This window comes from Ricinus communis, chromosome 10 (genome assembly GCF_019578655.1).
Source record: "Ricinus communis isolate WT05 ecotype wild-type chromosome 10, ASM1957865v1, whole genome shotgun sequence".
In the NCBI taxonomy this organism is placed as follows: Eukaryota; Viridiplantae; Streptophyta; class Magnoliopsida; order Malpighiales; family Euphorbiaceae; genus Ricinus; species Ricinus communis.
In genome coordinates this window covers 17,917,253-17,934,765 of record NC_063265.1, presented here as the reverse complement: position 1 = coordinate 17,934,765, position 17,513 = coordinate 17,917,253, and the positions used below count along the sequence as shown (strand labels likewise).

At 26.9% G+C, this 17,513-nt stretch overlaps 1 protein-coding gene and 1 non-coding gene across 2 annotated transcripts; one reads left to right on the top strand and one right to left on the bottom strand.

Moving 5' to 3' along the window:
- Positions 1 to 13,192: 13,192 nt before the first annotated feature.
- Positions 13,193 to 16,815, bottom strand: LOC8280838 (fatty acyl-CoA reductase 2, chloroplastic-like). Its single transcript, XM_048379902.1, has 9 exons — positions 15,963 to 16,815; positions 15,563 to 15,666; positions 15,268 to 15,467; positions 15,064 to 15,164; positions 14,734 to 14,947; positions 14,448 to 14,609; positions 14,271 to 14,352; positions 13,705 to 14,102; positions 13,193 to 13,631 (listed from the first exon to the last, which is right to left on the bottom strand). The coding sequence occupies exons 1-9, from the start codon at positions 16,420 to 16,422 to the stop codon at positions 13,466 to 13,468; spliced, it is 1,887 nt and encodes a 628-aa protein (XP_048235859.1). The 5' UTR covers positions 16,423 to 16,815; the 3' UTR covers positions 13,193 to 13,465.
- Positions 16,816 to 17,190: 375 nt separating this feature from the next.
- TRNAG-UCC lies at positions 17,191 to 17,262 on the top strand. The gene has a single exon. It is a non-coding gene; the product is annotated as a tRNA-Gly (tRNA).
- Positions 17,263 to 17,513: the final 251 nt, after the last annotated feature.

Genomic DNA, 17,513 nt, shown 5'->3' with positions numbered 1-17,513 from the left:
ATCCAGTGAAGCTGCCTTATTCTTTTCATCAGTTTAGTGTTACCTTCTTCATCCGTCTGTGGTAGTCACACAAAATTTTTATCCGCTATTCACATATATTTATATATCAAATTGATAAATAATTTACACATATTTATTAATATTAAATAATTAAATATATATCAATCATCTAATATTAAAGTGTAAGCACTAATATATATATAGGTAAAGTCTTATCCAAAATCGAAAATATGATTCGATCACTTAAAACTTGACCAGTCCAAACCCGAATTTTAATATAAAATTAAAGGCTCAAATTCGAAATAATCTGAAATCAAAACTGTCTAAACCTCAAAGGACTAAATTCAAAATAATCCGAGACTAAAATGATCCAAAATCCGAGTGACCCAAGTCCGAAATAGTATACAACCGAAAATAACTCGAACTCCAAATGATCTGAGCTTGAAACCGAAACGATCTAAGACCTTATCATATACCCAAATTAATAACCGCCACAACTTAATTCAAAACTCCAAATAACTCAAAAATAAATTTTATTAAAATAAAAATAGCATTTTAGTGACATTTAATTATTATGTATAACTAATTTTAATACTAATTTTTTAATATATTTTACTTTCAACTAAAATCCTAAAAAATAATTTTTGTAATTTCATTCTAGATTTTTAATCTTTTGAATTTATTTGCTTTATAAATTGCTTATCATTAAATGAAATAATTAGGTTGAATTTATATATATAAAATCAAAAAATAAAAACATTAGAAAGTGACCAATAAAACAATTGAAGGTAACAATCTTGTATTTTAGTTTAATTTCTTTTTAAAAATTTTTATAGTAAAAGATGAAATTATTTTATGTTATATTTATGAGGAAAATAATATTTGAGACTGAAAATAAAATTATGTTTTCAGTAAAAAATTAAATTAATAATATTAAACGATTTTCTTATAAAAGTTAATAAATTTAATTGATAATAAAAGAATTAATTCAATAAATTTTTTATGTTGACACCATTTTAAGTTTAAATCTTTTTAATATACATTACTTTCATGAGTGAACTAAATAATTGCGTTGATTATTTTTAAATTTAATAAAACTTGTATTCTTTTATTTTAGTTTAGTTTTTAAAGAAAAATACAAGGTAAATAAAAATGATAATTCAATAAAAAGGCGGTCATGTAAATATAAAGCAAAAGATTGTCCACCACAATACAAAAACTTAAACTTCGAATCTTCAATTAAAATTTTGAAAAAAATTAAATATATAGAATTTTATTAGATAAAATTTTTGAGATTAAAAAATAAATCAGATAAATTAATCTGAATTTTTGAATTTTATATGAAAGAAAACTCTCTTTTATTTGACATGGCTTGGCAAACGGCCATATATGATCTCAATGCTATATTTTTACAATTTCTTCGATTCGGGGATAAGCAGTCACGGCTTCAAGCACGCCCGTGCCATACCCGTGCATCATACTATTCAGAATCGAGAAGTAGACACGGCTTCTAACACGGTCGTGTGTCAAGCCATGCTTTCTTATTCTTTTTTCAGAGTCCAACATGGGCACAAGCATGCCTATATTAAGCAATGACATAGTTTTTTATGATCGTTTAGAATCTCTTTCTCATCTTTCCTATAAAAAGGAATTTTTTTTATTAAAATCAAATAAAAATTTCTAAATAAATCAAAAGTAAATAAAATATCAAAATAATGGTATAACTTAAATAAACTTCTAATTAAATCTAAATTATTCCTAATTAATATAACTATTAATTCAAACGTCTTTAAAATTCAACTCAAAAACATATGTAAAGTTACATATAATAATTTCTTTATTATTTTGCATGGTTAATGTTAACTTCAGTGTTAATCATGTCATCCAATCCGAAGCCATTACCATGATCTGCAATAGTTGTTATGAATATTCTCTTATTTTCTTCTAGTTAGGAAACACTCTTGATCATATGTCATACCCATTTTCATCACTGTCCACTTCTTCCTTTTTATTATTTGGATCAAATCATGATCAGTTTGACTATCACTAGATTTTATCTTTTTTCTTTTAAAAAAAATGCAAATATTTCAAATATATATATACTCAGACTTAGCTACGTTACTCTTTTCTTTCTTTTTTTTTTTCTTTTTTTTAAATAAGAATCTTTAGCCACCAAAGTTCTTTTTTCATCACCAGGCATTAAAAGTAAATATTCAAATATCACAAAATAATATAATAAACAAGAAAAGACCTAGAAAGACAGAGAACAAGATATGACAATGACAGTAGTTTCCATTAGTCTTTTTTTCTCTAATGAAGCTGTGTACGAGAAGTAGAGAGAAAGAGAGAAAGAAGACGTTTTGTTTTTTCAATTTTAGTATATAAAATAAAATTGTTAGTTTTAAAGTAATTTATAAGATTTTAGAGATAGAGATATAAAATTAATTAGTTTAATTTTTTTAGACATTTATATAGAAATTTCGGTTATATATTTACATGAGTTTCAACAAATGGGATCGTGAACTTGGCTTGCCAATTTACATGCCGAAATCACCTTCTATATAAATTATATTTATTCATAAAATAAAATAAAAATAAAATAAAAATATACATTAAATATTTTAAATTTGAAAATGATAAATGAAAATGATTTAAACTTTTTCCTTTTTCCTTTATCCCTCTCATTTCTTTCTTAATTAAAACCCTAACAACTACCAGAACCACCACCACCATATCTTATATTCATAGCTTTAATACCACCATTATTGTAATCGCCCTCACTATGCACATCATGATCATAGACCTCATCACTATCACTGTAATCACCAACTTATTTCTTCAGATTTTATAAAACCTCTAATTATGTGAACAAAAAAGGGAAATAAGAATAGGAAGGAGAGTGGTTGTAGAGTGATAAGGATGCGTTTAAGATTTTAGGTTTGTATTTAAATATTAAAAAATTACCAGTTAAAAGGAAAAATTAAATATATTTATTTTTTTGTGAGAAAAATATGAATCTTTCATTAATAGAACTTTAAAAGTGCATATGGAAATAAAAATAAAAGATAACAATCACATTCAAGAAAACAGAAGAAATCATACTGCTAAATAACTCAAATAGCCGTTAAAGTGGCTCCATTCAAAATAGACTCTCTAATTTTTGAAAGTATTCGCAATTATATTTATATTATTAATAATTCTTCCGTTATTTTGAAAGGAGAAAGATTGAAAAGACTTAGCATATATTATAAAAATAAATTAAATTTATATAAAAGAAACTAATAAATTTTGATTCAAAATAATATAAAGAACAATAAAATATAAGAATAACTAGAAACATAACAAGTATATACATATGTTTAATTATATAAAAATAAATCAATTAATATATATAAAAACAAAGTAAGTTGAAAAAAAAAAGAAATACAAAAAGGGCAAAAAGGATGTGGCATTATCGATGGCAACTAAGATAATAATCAATAGAAAAATAACCTACTAAATTTTTAAAATTTATAAGAAATTAAGAAGAAGAAAGAAAAAATAAATATATCTTTACTTTTAAATCTACCTCCACGAGAAATTAAAAATATTTGTTAAAGATTTAATTTACACATTTAAAATCAACTTTCATGAGAAATTAAAAATATTTATTAAACATTTAATTCGCACCCTTATCAACATGTGTAGTTTTAGCCTTATAGGTATCTATGATCTAAAATCTGCAAGTTGTGGTCTTATTTGGACCATTTTGGCATGGTAGGCCAATTTGACCTTTTCTCCGTTTGCTTACCCATTCCAACATCTCAAATCACCAAAATCCTCCTCCACCTCATCTACTATATATATATATATATATATATATATATTATAAAAATAAAAAATGGAGGTTTGAATTTGAAACCTTTGTTAAAATTCTATAAAATTTTCCTATTAAGCAAAATACCTAGTGATATATTTATATTAATTTTTATTAAGCGTGTTTTATTATATAACTTTTTTATTATATAAAAAAGAAATTTTGTGACGCATCATTTTGTGTTATAATTTTTATATATATAATTGATTCTGATTATTTACTTCTATACAATAGTTATTTTTTATATAGCATTATTTTATTTTTCTTTTATATTGAGATACACTTATTTATTCTTACTCTCTTCTTTCATAATTTTAGGATTTTACTATTTGTTTTCTTATTTTCTTTTTAGTTTATCTATCTCTCAAATTTTCGAATCGTATCCGTTGGCAAAGAACGAGCCTTAAAATGATATTAAATTTTTCTTTGGAATTTAATTTTTTTCATAGTCTGTTGCTTAATTGTAGGGGCTATGACTGTAGTTTATGGGATAGTTACTAACTGTTATAATGAATTAAAATAGTCAAATTTTGAAGAATTTAACTAAACCTAGCACTATTGATACCGAAATGGCTAAGGAAGAAAGTGGTTTATTCAAGAAGGTAAGGAAAAACTGATGAAGAAAAAATATATATAGATGTAAAATTTTTAAAGAAAGAAAATTCTTATATAGCCTTAGCAATTCTATTCCTCATAACTAGGAAGACTAAATCATTTCAAATTACACATCTTGGTAATATATTAATTCTCTTTTCAATGAAATAAATTTATTATGACTGAGATAGACTAATTAAAACTAAATGTTATTAAAAAAGTTACTACTAAGTAATTCTTTTCATATATATATATAAACACAATTTTGTGTTATCAAAAAAAAAATTGTCTTTCAATATGTAATGAAAAATTTGATTTACTATCATATTTAGAGACAAATGCTCCGTCAATACTAAATCTTTAGACTTAATATTCAATTGGTACCAATATTTCAATTTCTTTCCCTTTAGTATCAGTACTTTTATTTTTTATTTCAATTTAGGGTACCTAACACTTTTTTGTCTATTTTTTGTTGATGTGGCAATTGAATATGAAATTCTTAATTGATTTACTATATTAGCAATGTCAACACACTAATAACTTATCATACTAAATATGTATGATTCACCTTTTAAATTTCTTTCAAACTACGCATTTAGAGGTAGACCTTATATGCTTAGTAGAGTAAGTTAATAATGAGTTTACATTTCTAATACGACAAATCAATTAAGAATTTATGATTTTCAATGACCGTATCAGTAAAAATAGACTGAAAAAATGTTAAATACTCTAAATTGAAATAGAAAATAAAAGTATTGGTATCAAAAAGAAAATAATTAAAATATTGGTACTAATTAGGTATTAAGTCTAAAGTCTTAGTACCAATAAAATAATTTACCCACCATATTTAAGAGAAAATCTATGGAAATTAATGGGATTGTTGGTTGGTGATGCAGAGAAAGACAAGCGGCAATAAGACTGTGCTGGCAATAGACCTGTTCATGGGCCGAGCCTGGGCGGGCTCGGGTCGGGCCTGACTTGATTTTGGACAAACCCGAGCCCATCCAGGCTCGAGAATTTTTTAATATTTCTAAGCCCAAGCCTGAGCCTAAAAGTTTTTGAAAAGTCCGATCCGGCCAATTATTAAACCTGTAAATAGAGGTCGGGTCGGGCCTGGCCCGGCTCGACCTACAATTTAACACAAATATTCAAATTTAAACCCAATTTCAACATAAATATTAAAAATTTAAATCCAATTTTGTATTAATAACAACAGGTAGCTAAGGGGTATATAGCACTTAATTATAAGTTGAAGGTCATAGGTTCGAGTGCTAGTTATGACATTTCTTTTTTCTAACTAAACAAATATCGGGTCGGGCTTGTGTTTTTATATAAATCTCAAGCTCGGCCCGAGGAGTACGAGTTTTTATGGGTTCGGGCTGGACCGGGCTTGTACACAAAAATTGTTGTCCAAACCCGGTCCGAAGAGTGGGGGCCTGGTTAAACATCGGGCCGGGCTTGTGTTTTTATATAAATCTCAAGCTCGGCCCGAGGAGTACGTGCTTTTTGTGGGTTCGGGCTGAACCGGGCTTGTACACAAAAATTATTGTCCAAACCCGGCCCGAAAAGTGGGGGCCTGGGTGGGTACCCAGGCCCATGAACAGGTCTAGTTGGCAGGTCCTTTCTCGAGGGAAAGAAAGCCTACCAGGACAATATTTTTGTTATTTTTGCCGCATGTCGTCGCTAAAGATGTTAAATTCCACTGATAATTTTCTACTTATTATTATTTTGAAATAAGTATATAATATTTGTGGTTTCATTATTTTATAATTTTTAGTATTTGACATTATTCAGATAATAAGAAATATATATTTACAAATCGTGACAAAAAAATATATATCACCATTAAAAGTTTTCGATTTACAAAGGTTTAATTATTTTTATACCAATTTGTCATCATTATCATGTTGTCTGTGTTTAATAACCCGAGTTTAGAGCTTAATAACTCATAATTTCAATATTTGGTTGTTAAATCGTGATTTAAGAAGTCATTAATATGATAATATCGATTTAAAGCTCAAAAAATAATATTTTGAATTATTAAGCTCTCTACACCCATGTAATCAAACACGAAAAATATAATAATTATGGCTAGTCGGAATGAAATGGCTAAATCTTTATAAATCGAGATTTTCTAACAGTAAAATACCTTATTTTGTCATGATTTATAACCCTATGTCTCTTTTTATCTGAAAAGAAAAACTACATACTGAAAGTTGTAAAATAATAAAATCAAAAAGTATTTTTATGCATGTATTTCTATTATTATAATTATTTATTCTTATTAATTTTTTTTCTCATCATAAATCTTAGAATAATAGAATCTTGTTTATATTTTTATTTAATGATGTTATATAATTATTAATAAGAAATGACGATATTAACTGAAATAAGTAACAAATTTATAAAATTTTGGTAAGAGCTTTTAAAAAAATCTAACCCTATTTATATTTTTATATATTATATATTATAAATTATAGATTTTCAAATTATCAAATCAGATTAACTAGGTCTTAGGAAAATAATATTATTGCACCTTAACTAACATGCAAAAGTAGCACTAACTTGTATTTTTAGTTTCCAACAATGGTCGAAAATTGATGATGAGTGAGATAGACCAACTTTTATTATAATCCAATTCTAACATCTATAATGATGGAAAATGTTATTCCTTCCATTCATCATTGTTATTAGTAGCAATCAAAATCAAATATAAGTAAAACTAACAAGCGATTGGAGAGAATTCTCTGCCCGAGTAATTACCTTTTAAAAAAAAAATAAAACTGATAGGTAAAATTATCCGAAAATGATTTTATTAAAAATTTTATATCAAGAAAAGATTAAAAGATATATAAATAATTTATAAAAATTAAAATTCAACGAATCAAATAATTAATTCTAGTTATTTTAATATTAATTGAAACAAATTTAATTTTATTAGTTGGACTTTATATTTATTTATTTATTTATTTAACTCTTATTTTAATTAATTAATTCTATTTTTAACAAAATTTGAACATCCTAACTAGATTGGTATCTTATAGCATGACTTCCCTTTTGAATTTTTTCTTTTTTTTTTTGTTGAAGGCAATTGGCTTCATAAAATAAAACCAGTATCTTAATATGGGGTAGCTTGTTCATGTAGAGTAGGTTTAAGTCTTAATTGTTATTTGTCTTCTATAGTTTGCACCAATCATTGCCAATCTGCCGTGTCAACTACAATACTTTGTGAACAGTGAATTCCATCTCTGTTATTTGAAAAAAGCTAATTTTGAGGCGGCGGTTTCTTTTGCGTTTGCCCGTAGCCAACCCTAGCTTTTCTCTTTTTATCTCTTTCTTTCTTCTTTTCCTGGGTAAAACCTTGCGAATCAGAAAATAACATCTCACTGAATATTTAAAGTTGAATTCTTATTTTCTCGTCTATATATATTATTAGATAATTATATTTTTTATTTATTTATTTACATGAATTGGTCAAAAAAATATAAATTTTAATAATAAAATCTCTTATATCTTTTATTAATAATTTTTTTTAAAATGACAAATAAAATCTCTTATATCTTTTTATTGCTCAATATAATCATTGAATGGAATTTGGTTCGTACCTATGTATCAAACGCAATCAAAGCATTGTATACAATTGTTTCGTCAACACAAAAAAAAAAATTATAATAAGATTTGTATATATTTCTTAAACGTGATATTTGCTTGTCATAAATTGTATTTATTAATTTTTTTAGTAATGAAAGGATCTTATTATTAAATTAAAATTAAGAATATCTTTGTTCTTAATTGGGAGATCAATTAGCAGTCAAAAACTTGACATCTTTCTCTACAAATTTAGTTTTTCGTGCTAATCAATATTGATGCACCAGCACAACAATAATAATGTTGTTTAATCTTTGTTGAAAATAGATGAGTAATCAATGGCAGACAGATAGTAAAATTTTAGAGGGGTAGATTATAAACTTTTGGAAAGTATATGAGACTGGAATATGAATAAGATTAGTAAAGCTTTTTAGGAAGTTTTTTGGGGGCCGAATTGAAAAAATTTAGAAATTAATAGGGTAAAATTTGAAATATAAGAAAAATTAGTAAAAAAAAATTAACTATCAGGTGATTTAATGTATTTTTACTTTAGGATCGGTAATTAATATTGTGTGAATATGACCACCAGCAAATAACAACCCAATTGCACAAAAAAATTATGATTGGGCAGAAGGTGGATATCCATCCGTCCTGATTGAATTATAGAAAGAGCTCACAGTTAGAATTTTCAAGAACGATTACAAGTGTATCGTTTCTTTTAGTAGAAGAAAATTAAGATTGTATGGGTTATTGTAGACTCACAATGCAGTACAAATGAACATAATATTATATTCTACATTTGTATTTTTATAGTAAAATTTTTATTATAAATTAAAGAAATTAAAGGTAGTAATGGCATGAAAAAATATTTATATGAAATATTAAATTATTATTTTAATATAATATAAATAGTTTTTCTTAAAGAAAATATGTATGTTATAAGAATATTATATATTAATATGTTTTTATCATTACATAACACGATATAGCATATACAATCTTCAACATAATGATTCTTCCATTAGATCATTAACCATAACTTTAAAGTAATTGATATAATTAGACATAAAATTTTTTTATAAGATTTAAATAATTATTTTAGATGAAATATTTTACATTTCAAAGATTCTTAAAAAGTAAATTATTAAATTTCTATTTAATTATACTTATCGCAAACAGTGATAATATATATTTTAGATATCTAATTCTAAATTGAATATTAAAATTAAAAGATTTAATTTCATAAATTTTTTAAAGTAGAAAAATTAGTTTATATACTAGAAAATGCTTGCTATATTTTGCCTTACTAAATTCTTAGTGTATAATTTTTTTTATCAAATAGATATACTTTTACGATATATGTGAATCATAATTTTTTTGAATAATATATTAAATTTATCTATTGTTAATTAATACTAATTTTATAAATATAAAAAGATTTTGTAATTGTAGTAACTTTAGAAATGTTTATGATGATAAATTTTAGAATATATAATATTATATAATTTTATTTTTTAAGTAATAACAAGTCAAATATTTATATTCACGTGCAACACACGTAAATAAAAATGCTAGTACATATAAAACTATAAAGAAAAAATATTTGAATTGACTAAAATACTCTTAAAATTAATCAGTAATTAATCTAAACATATAAATATAAAATTCAGTATTAAAAATGGTCATTAAATCAAACTAAAAATTTAAATATTTTATTATTTTATATAAATTTATTTGAAATCTACTTATTCATTAAATTTATAAAATATATAATAATAACACATGGATTTTTAATATACGGTAAAAGAAATCTCATAAAATAATTAGATATTTACAATAAATATTATATTATATATTAATTTATAAAATATTTTTATATTATAATTTTTTAATAATAATAATTAGGATGCGTAGCGGGCGTCACGACCAATACTATATACACTGGCATTTCATTAATTTCAAGTGGTTGGGCGCTTCATATGGTTGAAGTGAGTTGTATCGTCTCTGTAATATTTCCCATGTACGGTAGAACCTCTATACATATACTCTACTAGTTTCTTCTTCTCACGTGCTATGCACGAGCATGAACAGTTGGGCTCGTTACTCTCTATGTGCAGTTGGACTCGTTACTGTCTATATAATTATAAAATAAAATAATTATTAAATTTAAACTAAAAGTGAACTCTTTTAATACTAAAAATTGATATAAAATACTCACATTTATTGCTCGAGTTCAATTATACCTAACTCTAATTCTAATTCGTCTAATTGAGTATTTAATATTTTAATTAGATTGACCTAACTTAAATAGTTCAAATTCAATTGTACCTAACTCTAATTCTAATTCATCTAATTGCCTATTTAATATTTTAACTAAATTGACCTAACTTAAATAGAAATAAAGAATAAACATTTATATCATATATTAAAATAATAATTATTGTTTATTAATAATTTTTTCCTTAATTTCAAATAAAGTGATTAACATAAATATAGAAAACGAGATGGTAATTAATTTTATAAAATAACTTTAAATTAAGTCATAATTAGTCCATATATGCATTATAAATAGAATGAATATATATTACGTAACATATTTATTTATTTATTTATTCTTGTAGACTCTACAATTAGATTTAATTATACTTAATAACTAAAAATTATAATAAAACTGAACTTCTAGAATTAAAATTATATTATATTTAACGAATTATTAATATTATTAATTATTAATTTTATATAATTAGCTAAAAATATTAATAAGATTCTATCAGTTTTACCTATATAAATACTGTAATAACATCTTCAGTTAATGTGAGAACTATTTGGAAAAGTTCACCACTAGGCTTAAAAGATTACGAACCAAAAGCTACCCATTTAGAAAATAGGATCATAATATGGACTGTGTTTGATCCGACGTGCATGGCAATATTAATTATGTTCCACAGAATTCTTGACATGGATATGGAATTATAATTAAAGGATTTTTCTTACTAATCGGGTTGTCTTCAAGATTGTAAGATTTTAGTTAATAAAAAAAATTAACTACTTTTGGATGTATGTTACATTGGGATGACATGTATTAAAATGAATTAAAAAAATCTGCTTTGTGACATTATGGGGATCAACTTGATCCATAATAATATGGACCAGAATACGATTTTAAAATTAAATCCACCATAAATATTTTTATTACATATTGATAGTACTCTTAATTATTCATCCTTACCATTGATGAATTGATTTAATTATTCTTATATCACTCTTAATTTAACTTTTATTGTAATATAAAATAAGTTATATTTTGATTTTTACTATAAAATTAATTTCAAATAAATTCATATTTGGTATTGCTAATTATATTATGATTATATGATTTTCTTTCTTTGAGACACAAGTCAATGGAATTCATTTTACTCCTTCTACAAAATTATGAGTTGATATAAAAAAAAAATCAATTTTCTAATCAAATTCTTTTCTCTATTTTTATTCAACTAGCATTGCTCGTCAAGTGAATTATGCGCGTAAATTATTTTTTATAAAGTCATAATATAAAAATATTTGATAAGTTAGTACATAATATAATATTTATTAAATATATTTAACTATTTTATGAGTATTTTATTTTATTTTATTATATTTATTATTAAAAATATTAATACAAGTTATTTTAAAAGTAAAAGTTTAGAATTTAAATTCCACGATAAAAAAATTTTTTGGTTTCAAATGCTCCAAATCTAAAGATCATAATTATTTAACTATAATTATAACTTCAAACAATATTGTTTATTATTAATTACAAAAAACTAATTATATGATATAAATTTAAAATAAATTATTATTATTAATAAGGATAATGTTGTTCAGATAAATAAATAATAAAATTAGTTATGAATTTATAAAAAAAGAATTAAAATATAGCTATCAAATTCGTAAATCTTACCAAATAAATTTAATCTAATTGTTGTATTAGCTGTATAAATTTTTTAAATCAAATCAAACACCCACTAAAAATTAACTTTATTATATTCTATAAATAGCTTAAAATTTAATTGTGAATAGGAAATAAATTTTGTATTGTATAAATTTGTTGAAGTGTAGTACACTCGCATTAGGTGAGTACTCAATCCACATAATAAAATTTTATTTTAGTTAGTCATTAGTTTATTATTTTCATTATACGACACTAAATAGATTAATAACGTGTCAATTTTTCACTGTTTAATAATAAAACTATCATAATATGAATCATTTATTCAATAGTCAAATGAAGATAAATCCAGAAAATAAAAAATGTAAAGAGGGAAACCTATGTGATAACATATCCTGAAAAAAGATAGATGGGTAGCCAGTAGACAGGTCGATTTGTTTTTGGGGAGACCCATTATCACTGTGGTTAGAGCCAACTCTAAAGTGAGTTGGAAGAAGCAATTGTCGAGGGCCTTTCAAATAAGGGGGGGACTTCATACATTTTTATGTCGTTTAATATAAAGTCAGTTCTTTTAGCTTATGTAGGTCTAACAAAAATTATTCATAATATCTAAACACATAATATATTTATATTCTTTTATCTAAAACTACCTCTAATTAACTATGTTACGACAGAGATTAAACGATTTAACTATGTTATATATTGAAATAAAATAATAATAAATTTGATTACACCGATTTAATTAAAAAATTTATACAAAAAAAAAGTGAAAAGAATATCACTTTTTCTTCTTATGCATTTTCCAATACAAGAGCCTGTCAATGAATAAATACTTTAATTATAATATAACAATAATTTAATTCAAAAAAGTTAAAATTTAACACAAAATTCGCTTCAGCTCGATTATTATTTAATATCTTATTCAATATAATTTGACTTATTTTATAAAAAATATTTGGTAATTCAATTTTGTCGGTTTCATTATGTTTTACTATTTGCTCACCCAATTCCATGCAATTCTTAAAAATCTGTTTATTAGGGAAAGAAGCAACAATAAAGCTAAAATTAGGTTAAGAGTGACATGACAGCCATTAACAGTTTCTTTATAGATATAGAACTCAATCTCCTTGATCATTATGCATTTCCATTTTATTAAAAGCTACTTCCAATGTTGTTCAGAAACTCTGGTGCTTGGAATCAAATAGGAAAAAAGAAAAAAGGTATGAAAGAGAGGATGAAGTACTATTACACTATTATATGCACTCATCTCAAGTTCAATACATAATTACAGAACTAAATATAGCAAAAGCATTGGCAATAGAAACCAAATTAGAAAAGGCAAACATTTCTAATATATGCCCTTCGATAGAATTTTCTTTAGAAAGGAGAAAGAAAAAAATAAAAGTAAAAAGATGACAGGCAAATTCTCTTATTACAATTAGATGCAGGACTTAAATAATTTCATTGGTATATATATATATATATATATATAATATTCAGCTGCACATTCCTCTCCCCTTCATGACATGCTTCCTTAGGCCAGGGATATGTACATTTATGATATACTCTCTCCAATCTATATTTTCCACATCAAATCCAAAATTCTTCTTCTCAGTTTCAGACATGCTCTCCATCAATCTCTGGGTATTGCTGTTGTCAAACCTGCATCACACCCTGTTTCTTTAAGTATACAGATTGGAGATTTTACAATGTGCGTCACAAATCATTTCCTTACCTTCCACCATAAAAGGTATATGGTTCATATATATTAGCCAAGTACTTTGCTTGTTCTACTGATTTTCTGCATATAAGTTCATATTTTTTTGACAGCTTCCCGTCTGATGAGGCCATTGCTGTTAAGCCGTTTCTCTGAATCACATCTCTCCAGAGGTGCTCAGAGAAATCTTCCATAGAGTTGAAGAGCTTCATCGACGGGACGTGAATTGGCTTGCCTTTTGAATCCATATAAGGAGTGGAATTGTAGTGTTCATATAACAGTTTAGCCAAATCTTTGAAAACTAGTGGATTTACAACTGATGAAGCAATTTGGTAGACATTTATGCCAGGTTTTGGCACCATTCCATGCATAGCCATTGCTGCCATGGTTGCATTTACTACCATATCTGCTGGGACCTTAAAAAACAAAAAACAAAAAAACAAAAAAAGCCATTTTCATGAAAGCAGAGATTCTTTCACAAGTAAACAACTATGTTTCATCAATTATGTTATAGAGAAATATGCATATTTTCATTGTTTGTTTAGCCAAGTGATTAAAGATTATGTAAAATGAATATTACTTACTACATCAAGAACTCCTTTGGGATCTACTAAAAATCCTGTCAACTGCCCTTTTCCATAGTACAAAATGATTGGATCCATCATCCTGATATAAAGAAATAAAAAGGGATGATTGGGCTACAATCATATATTATGAACTGATATATGATAAAAGCAATAATGGATTGAAAGAATTCAAACCTATTTCCTTCCATCCATCCTGGAAATGGCTCTCTGCAAGTACTTTCAATAACACTAGGTCGAATTATAACTACAGGTATCTCTCCTCTCATGCTATCAATCATCATCTCCCCCATAGCTTTTGTGAACACATACGTGTCTTGCCACCCATATCTTCTTGCCCTGTTCAGAAGTCAACTATCATCCCTTTTAGTTACTATTTATTCAACTGCGCTTACCATTTCCCTTCACATTTTTTAAGAGTACAAAGGGAAGTAATGAAGAAGATAAGGAGAAGCATAATCACCTTTCTAGACCCAACCTTTTCATCTCTTGAGCTACTTCGCTTTCTTGAAGACCATCCTTCGAATTCAAAGCCAATTTCATTTCATATTCAACATCTAAGATAGGTAGCAATGATCCTGATGTGCTTTCAGAGATAAAATTTTCTTTAGCTATACAATCTCCAATACAGAAGGTCTTTTCCATAATCCTTCCTTGTCTTTGTCCATTGACATAAGCTGCAGTCAAAAGAAAGTAAGCCTAACTGTTCTGACAAATTGGACATTGGTATTTATACCTAACCTCCCAACTCCTAAATCAGAAGCCTATTATTTGAAATGATTTGAGTCCATACCAGTTGATACTTGCAAGAACAGCTTAAGGTTTTGGCACTTCTTTGCAAAGTTCATAAGGTGGCAAGCACCACGAGTATTGATGTCAACAGCAACATCATATCTGAAATTTGGCAATGTTACAATGATACGTAGCACAAAGCGAATGAAAGTTAAATAATAGTCTAATGAGTTATCATTACTGATACTAAAAAGATGGTCATAACCTTTCATCAAAAGTTGTATTAGCTGCAGAATTAACGATCACATCGACGTCATTGGCAATCAAATTGGTTAAATCTTCTTCTAACCCAAGATTGGATTCGCAGATATTTCCCACCACAGGAACTAATTTGCTCAACATGAAAGCTTGATAGGATTTTCCATAGGTTTGTTGAAGAGACTTAAATAGCTCTGCATTTATTATCTAAGCGTAGTAATAAATTAAATTTTGATTCATCAATAAGAAATGAAACTTCTAACAATGATCAATCATTTAATTTAAAGTTGGACAGGACATACTTCACTCTTTAACCTTGCCATTGCAGCTTCTTTGCTTTTCGCCTTGATCAAAACATATATCTTGCCCACATCAGGTTCGGTCCGTAGAATCTTCTCAATCAAAACTACATGTTTTTGGACAGAAACTCAATATCATCATCAAACAAAGACGACCCACAACAAAAAGGAAATAAAAGGAACCTACTAAGATGGATCACATTAATATTTTTAGGATAACAGACCTCATATTCTAAACTCGATAATTGTCCTACCTGTTTAAGTGCCACAAGCCTAACTGCCTAATTCTCATACATACACATAGAGGCCATGAATTAAAAGTTAGGAATGGGAAAAATAAACAATATCTATTTCCTCTACCTTTATTCTCAATCAATAAAAATGCCTAAAACAAAAGACATACCTTTAGCTAGAAAGCCAGTTGCACCAGTGATAAAGAATCCCCTCCCTCTAAGAAATTTGACAATGCCAATGCCGTCTCGCATATCAATTAAAGAAGAGCTAGTTAGTCCATCATTATAGGGCTCAAAATCCTTCATAGCAATTTCAGGTTGTCCTTTTCCATTTGGAGAAGACACAACCAAGCTTCTTGCTGTATCCATTACAGATGAACTATGACCCTGATCACCAACTAAAGATGATGATGATGATGATGATGATGATCTTTCTGTCAGAACTGAGGAAAACCCACTAGACCTAATTGCTTTTCCACCACCTCCACCGCCACCGCCACCGCCACCTTGGCAATAGACAACACTGCTAACCTTCTTCCCCAAGAAACACCATTCGCACTTATTAGACATTCTTGCTACAAGTTTATTATTAGACACAAGTGAAGGAGAATTGAGAAACAAAGAACCCATCTTACATACAAGAAATTAAAAACCAGAGAAGTTGAGATGGGCAAAAGAAAGTTGACAAACCAAAAGTGTTGTTTCTGCACTTAAAAAAAATATAGTTGGCTGAAACCTTAGCTAATAGCTATCTGAAAACATGAGTAAGGAAATAAAAGCTAGTAAACTAACTAAGCTCTATAAAGATTAGACATGGGTTTTGGCTTGGTTTGGATTTAGGAAAAAGGAGAAAATGGTTAGGTATATATATAATAGAAAGGAATGCCTTTTTTTTTTTTAGCAGGAGAAATTTTCTACAAGAACTCTCTTTTTGCCACCCTTCCTTACATTTTTATCTCCAAGAAGCTAAGATGGCGGGAGTTCTCTTTATAACCCTCATTTGATTAGTAATTCTTGTATGGAGAGTAGAGAATACTTGTCGTTTTCAAAAGAAAATTGGGTGAAAATAAAGAGGGTGCTTGATGGGGTTGGTGGTCATGGACTGGGCTTTCAAGTTAGGCCCTCTACTGAAAATTGCAATGGCAACCCATGAATGAGGTGACAATGTTTTGTTCATCAATTTTATATAGTGAACCAACCTTTGGAAATGACATCAGTAAGATATGCTTGATGCAATAAATAGATTAAGCTTTTCTCTAGCTTTTAGTTTAAACCAAGAACTGAATTAAAGAAATTAAGGTCTGAAAGTAGATGTTACTTGCTTAGAGGAATAAAGTTCGTTTGGCAAATAGATCATATTGGACAAAATCTATTTATATAATAAGTAGTGCATCAACAGCGTTTGTAGTCCAACGGTTAGGATAATTGCCTTCCAAGCAATAGACCCGGGTTCGACTCCCGGCAAACGCATTTTTATGTTTTCCTGTCCGAAAATGTTGAATTTTAGATGTCCGATGTAACGTTTCCATTCATTCTTCACTAATTTTTTATAAGGACCATAATCTTGGCAGATTACAGCTGAGGGTAAATTTTCAGACCATCCACAAGGACCATAAATTTTGGCAGATTACAGCTGAGAGTGCATAGTATTTGCAACAAATTTTAAATTTTAGATGTCCGTAGATCCCAAGCTACAAAATTTTCAGATGTAACGTTTCCAT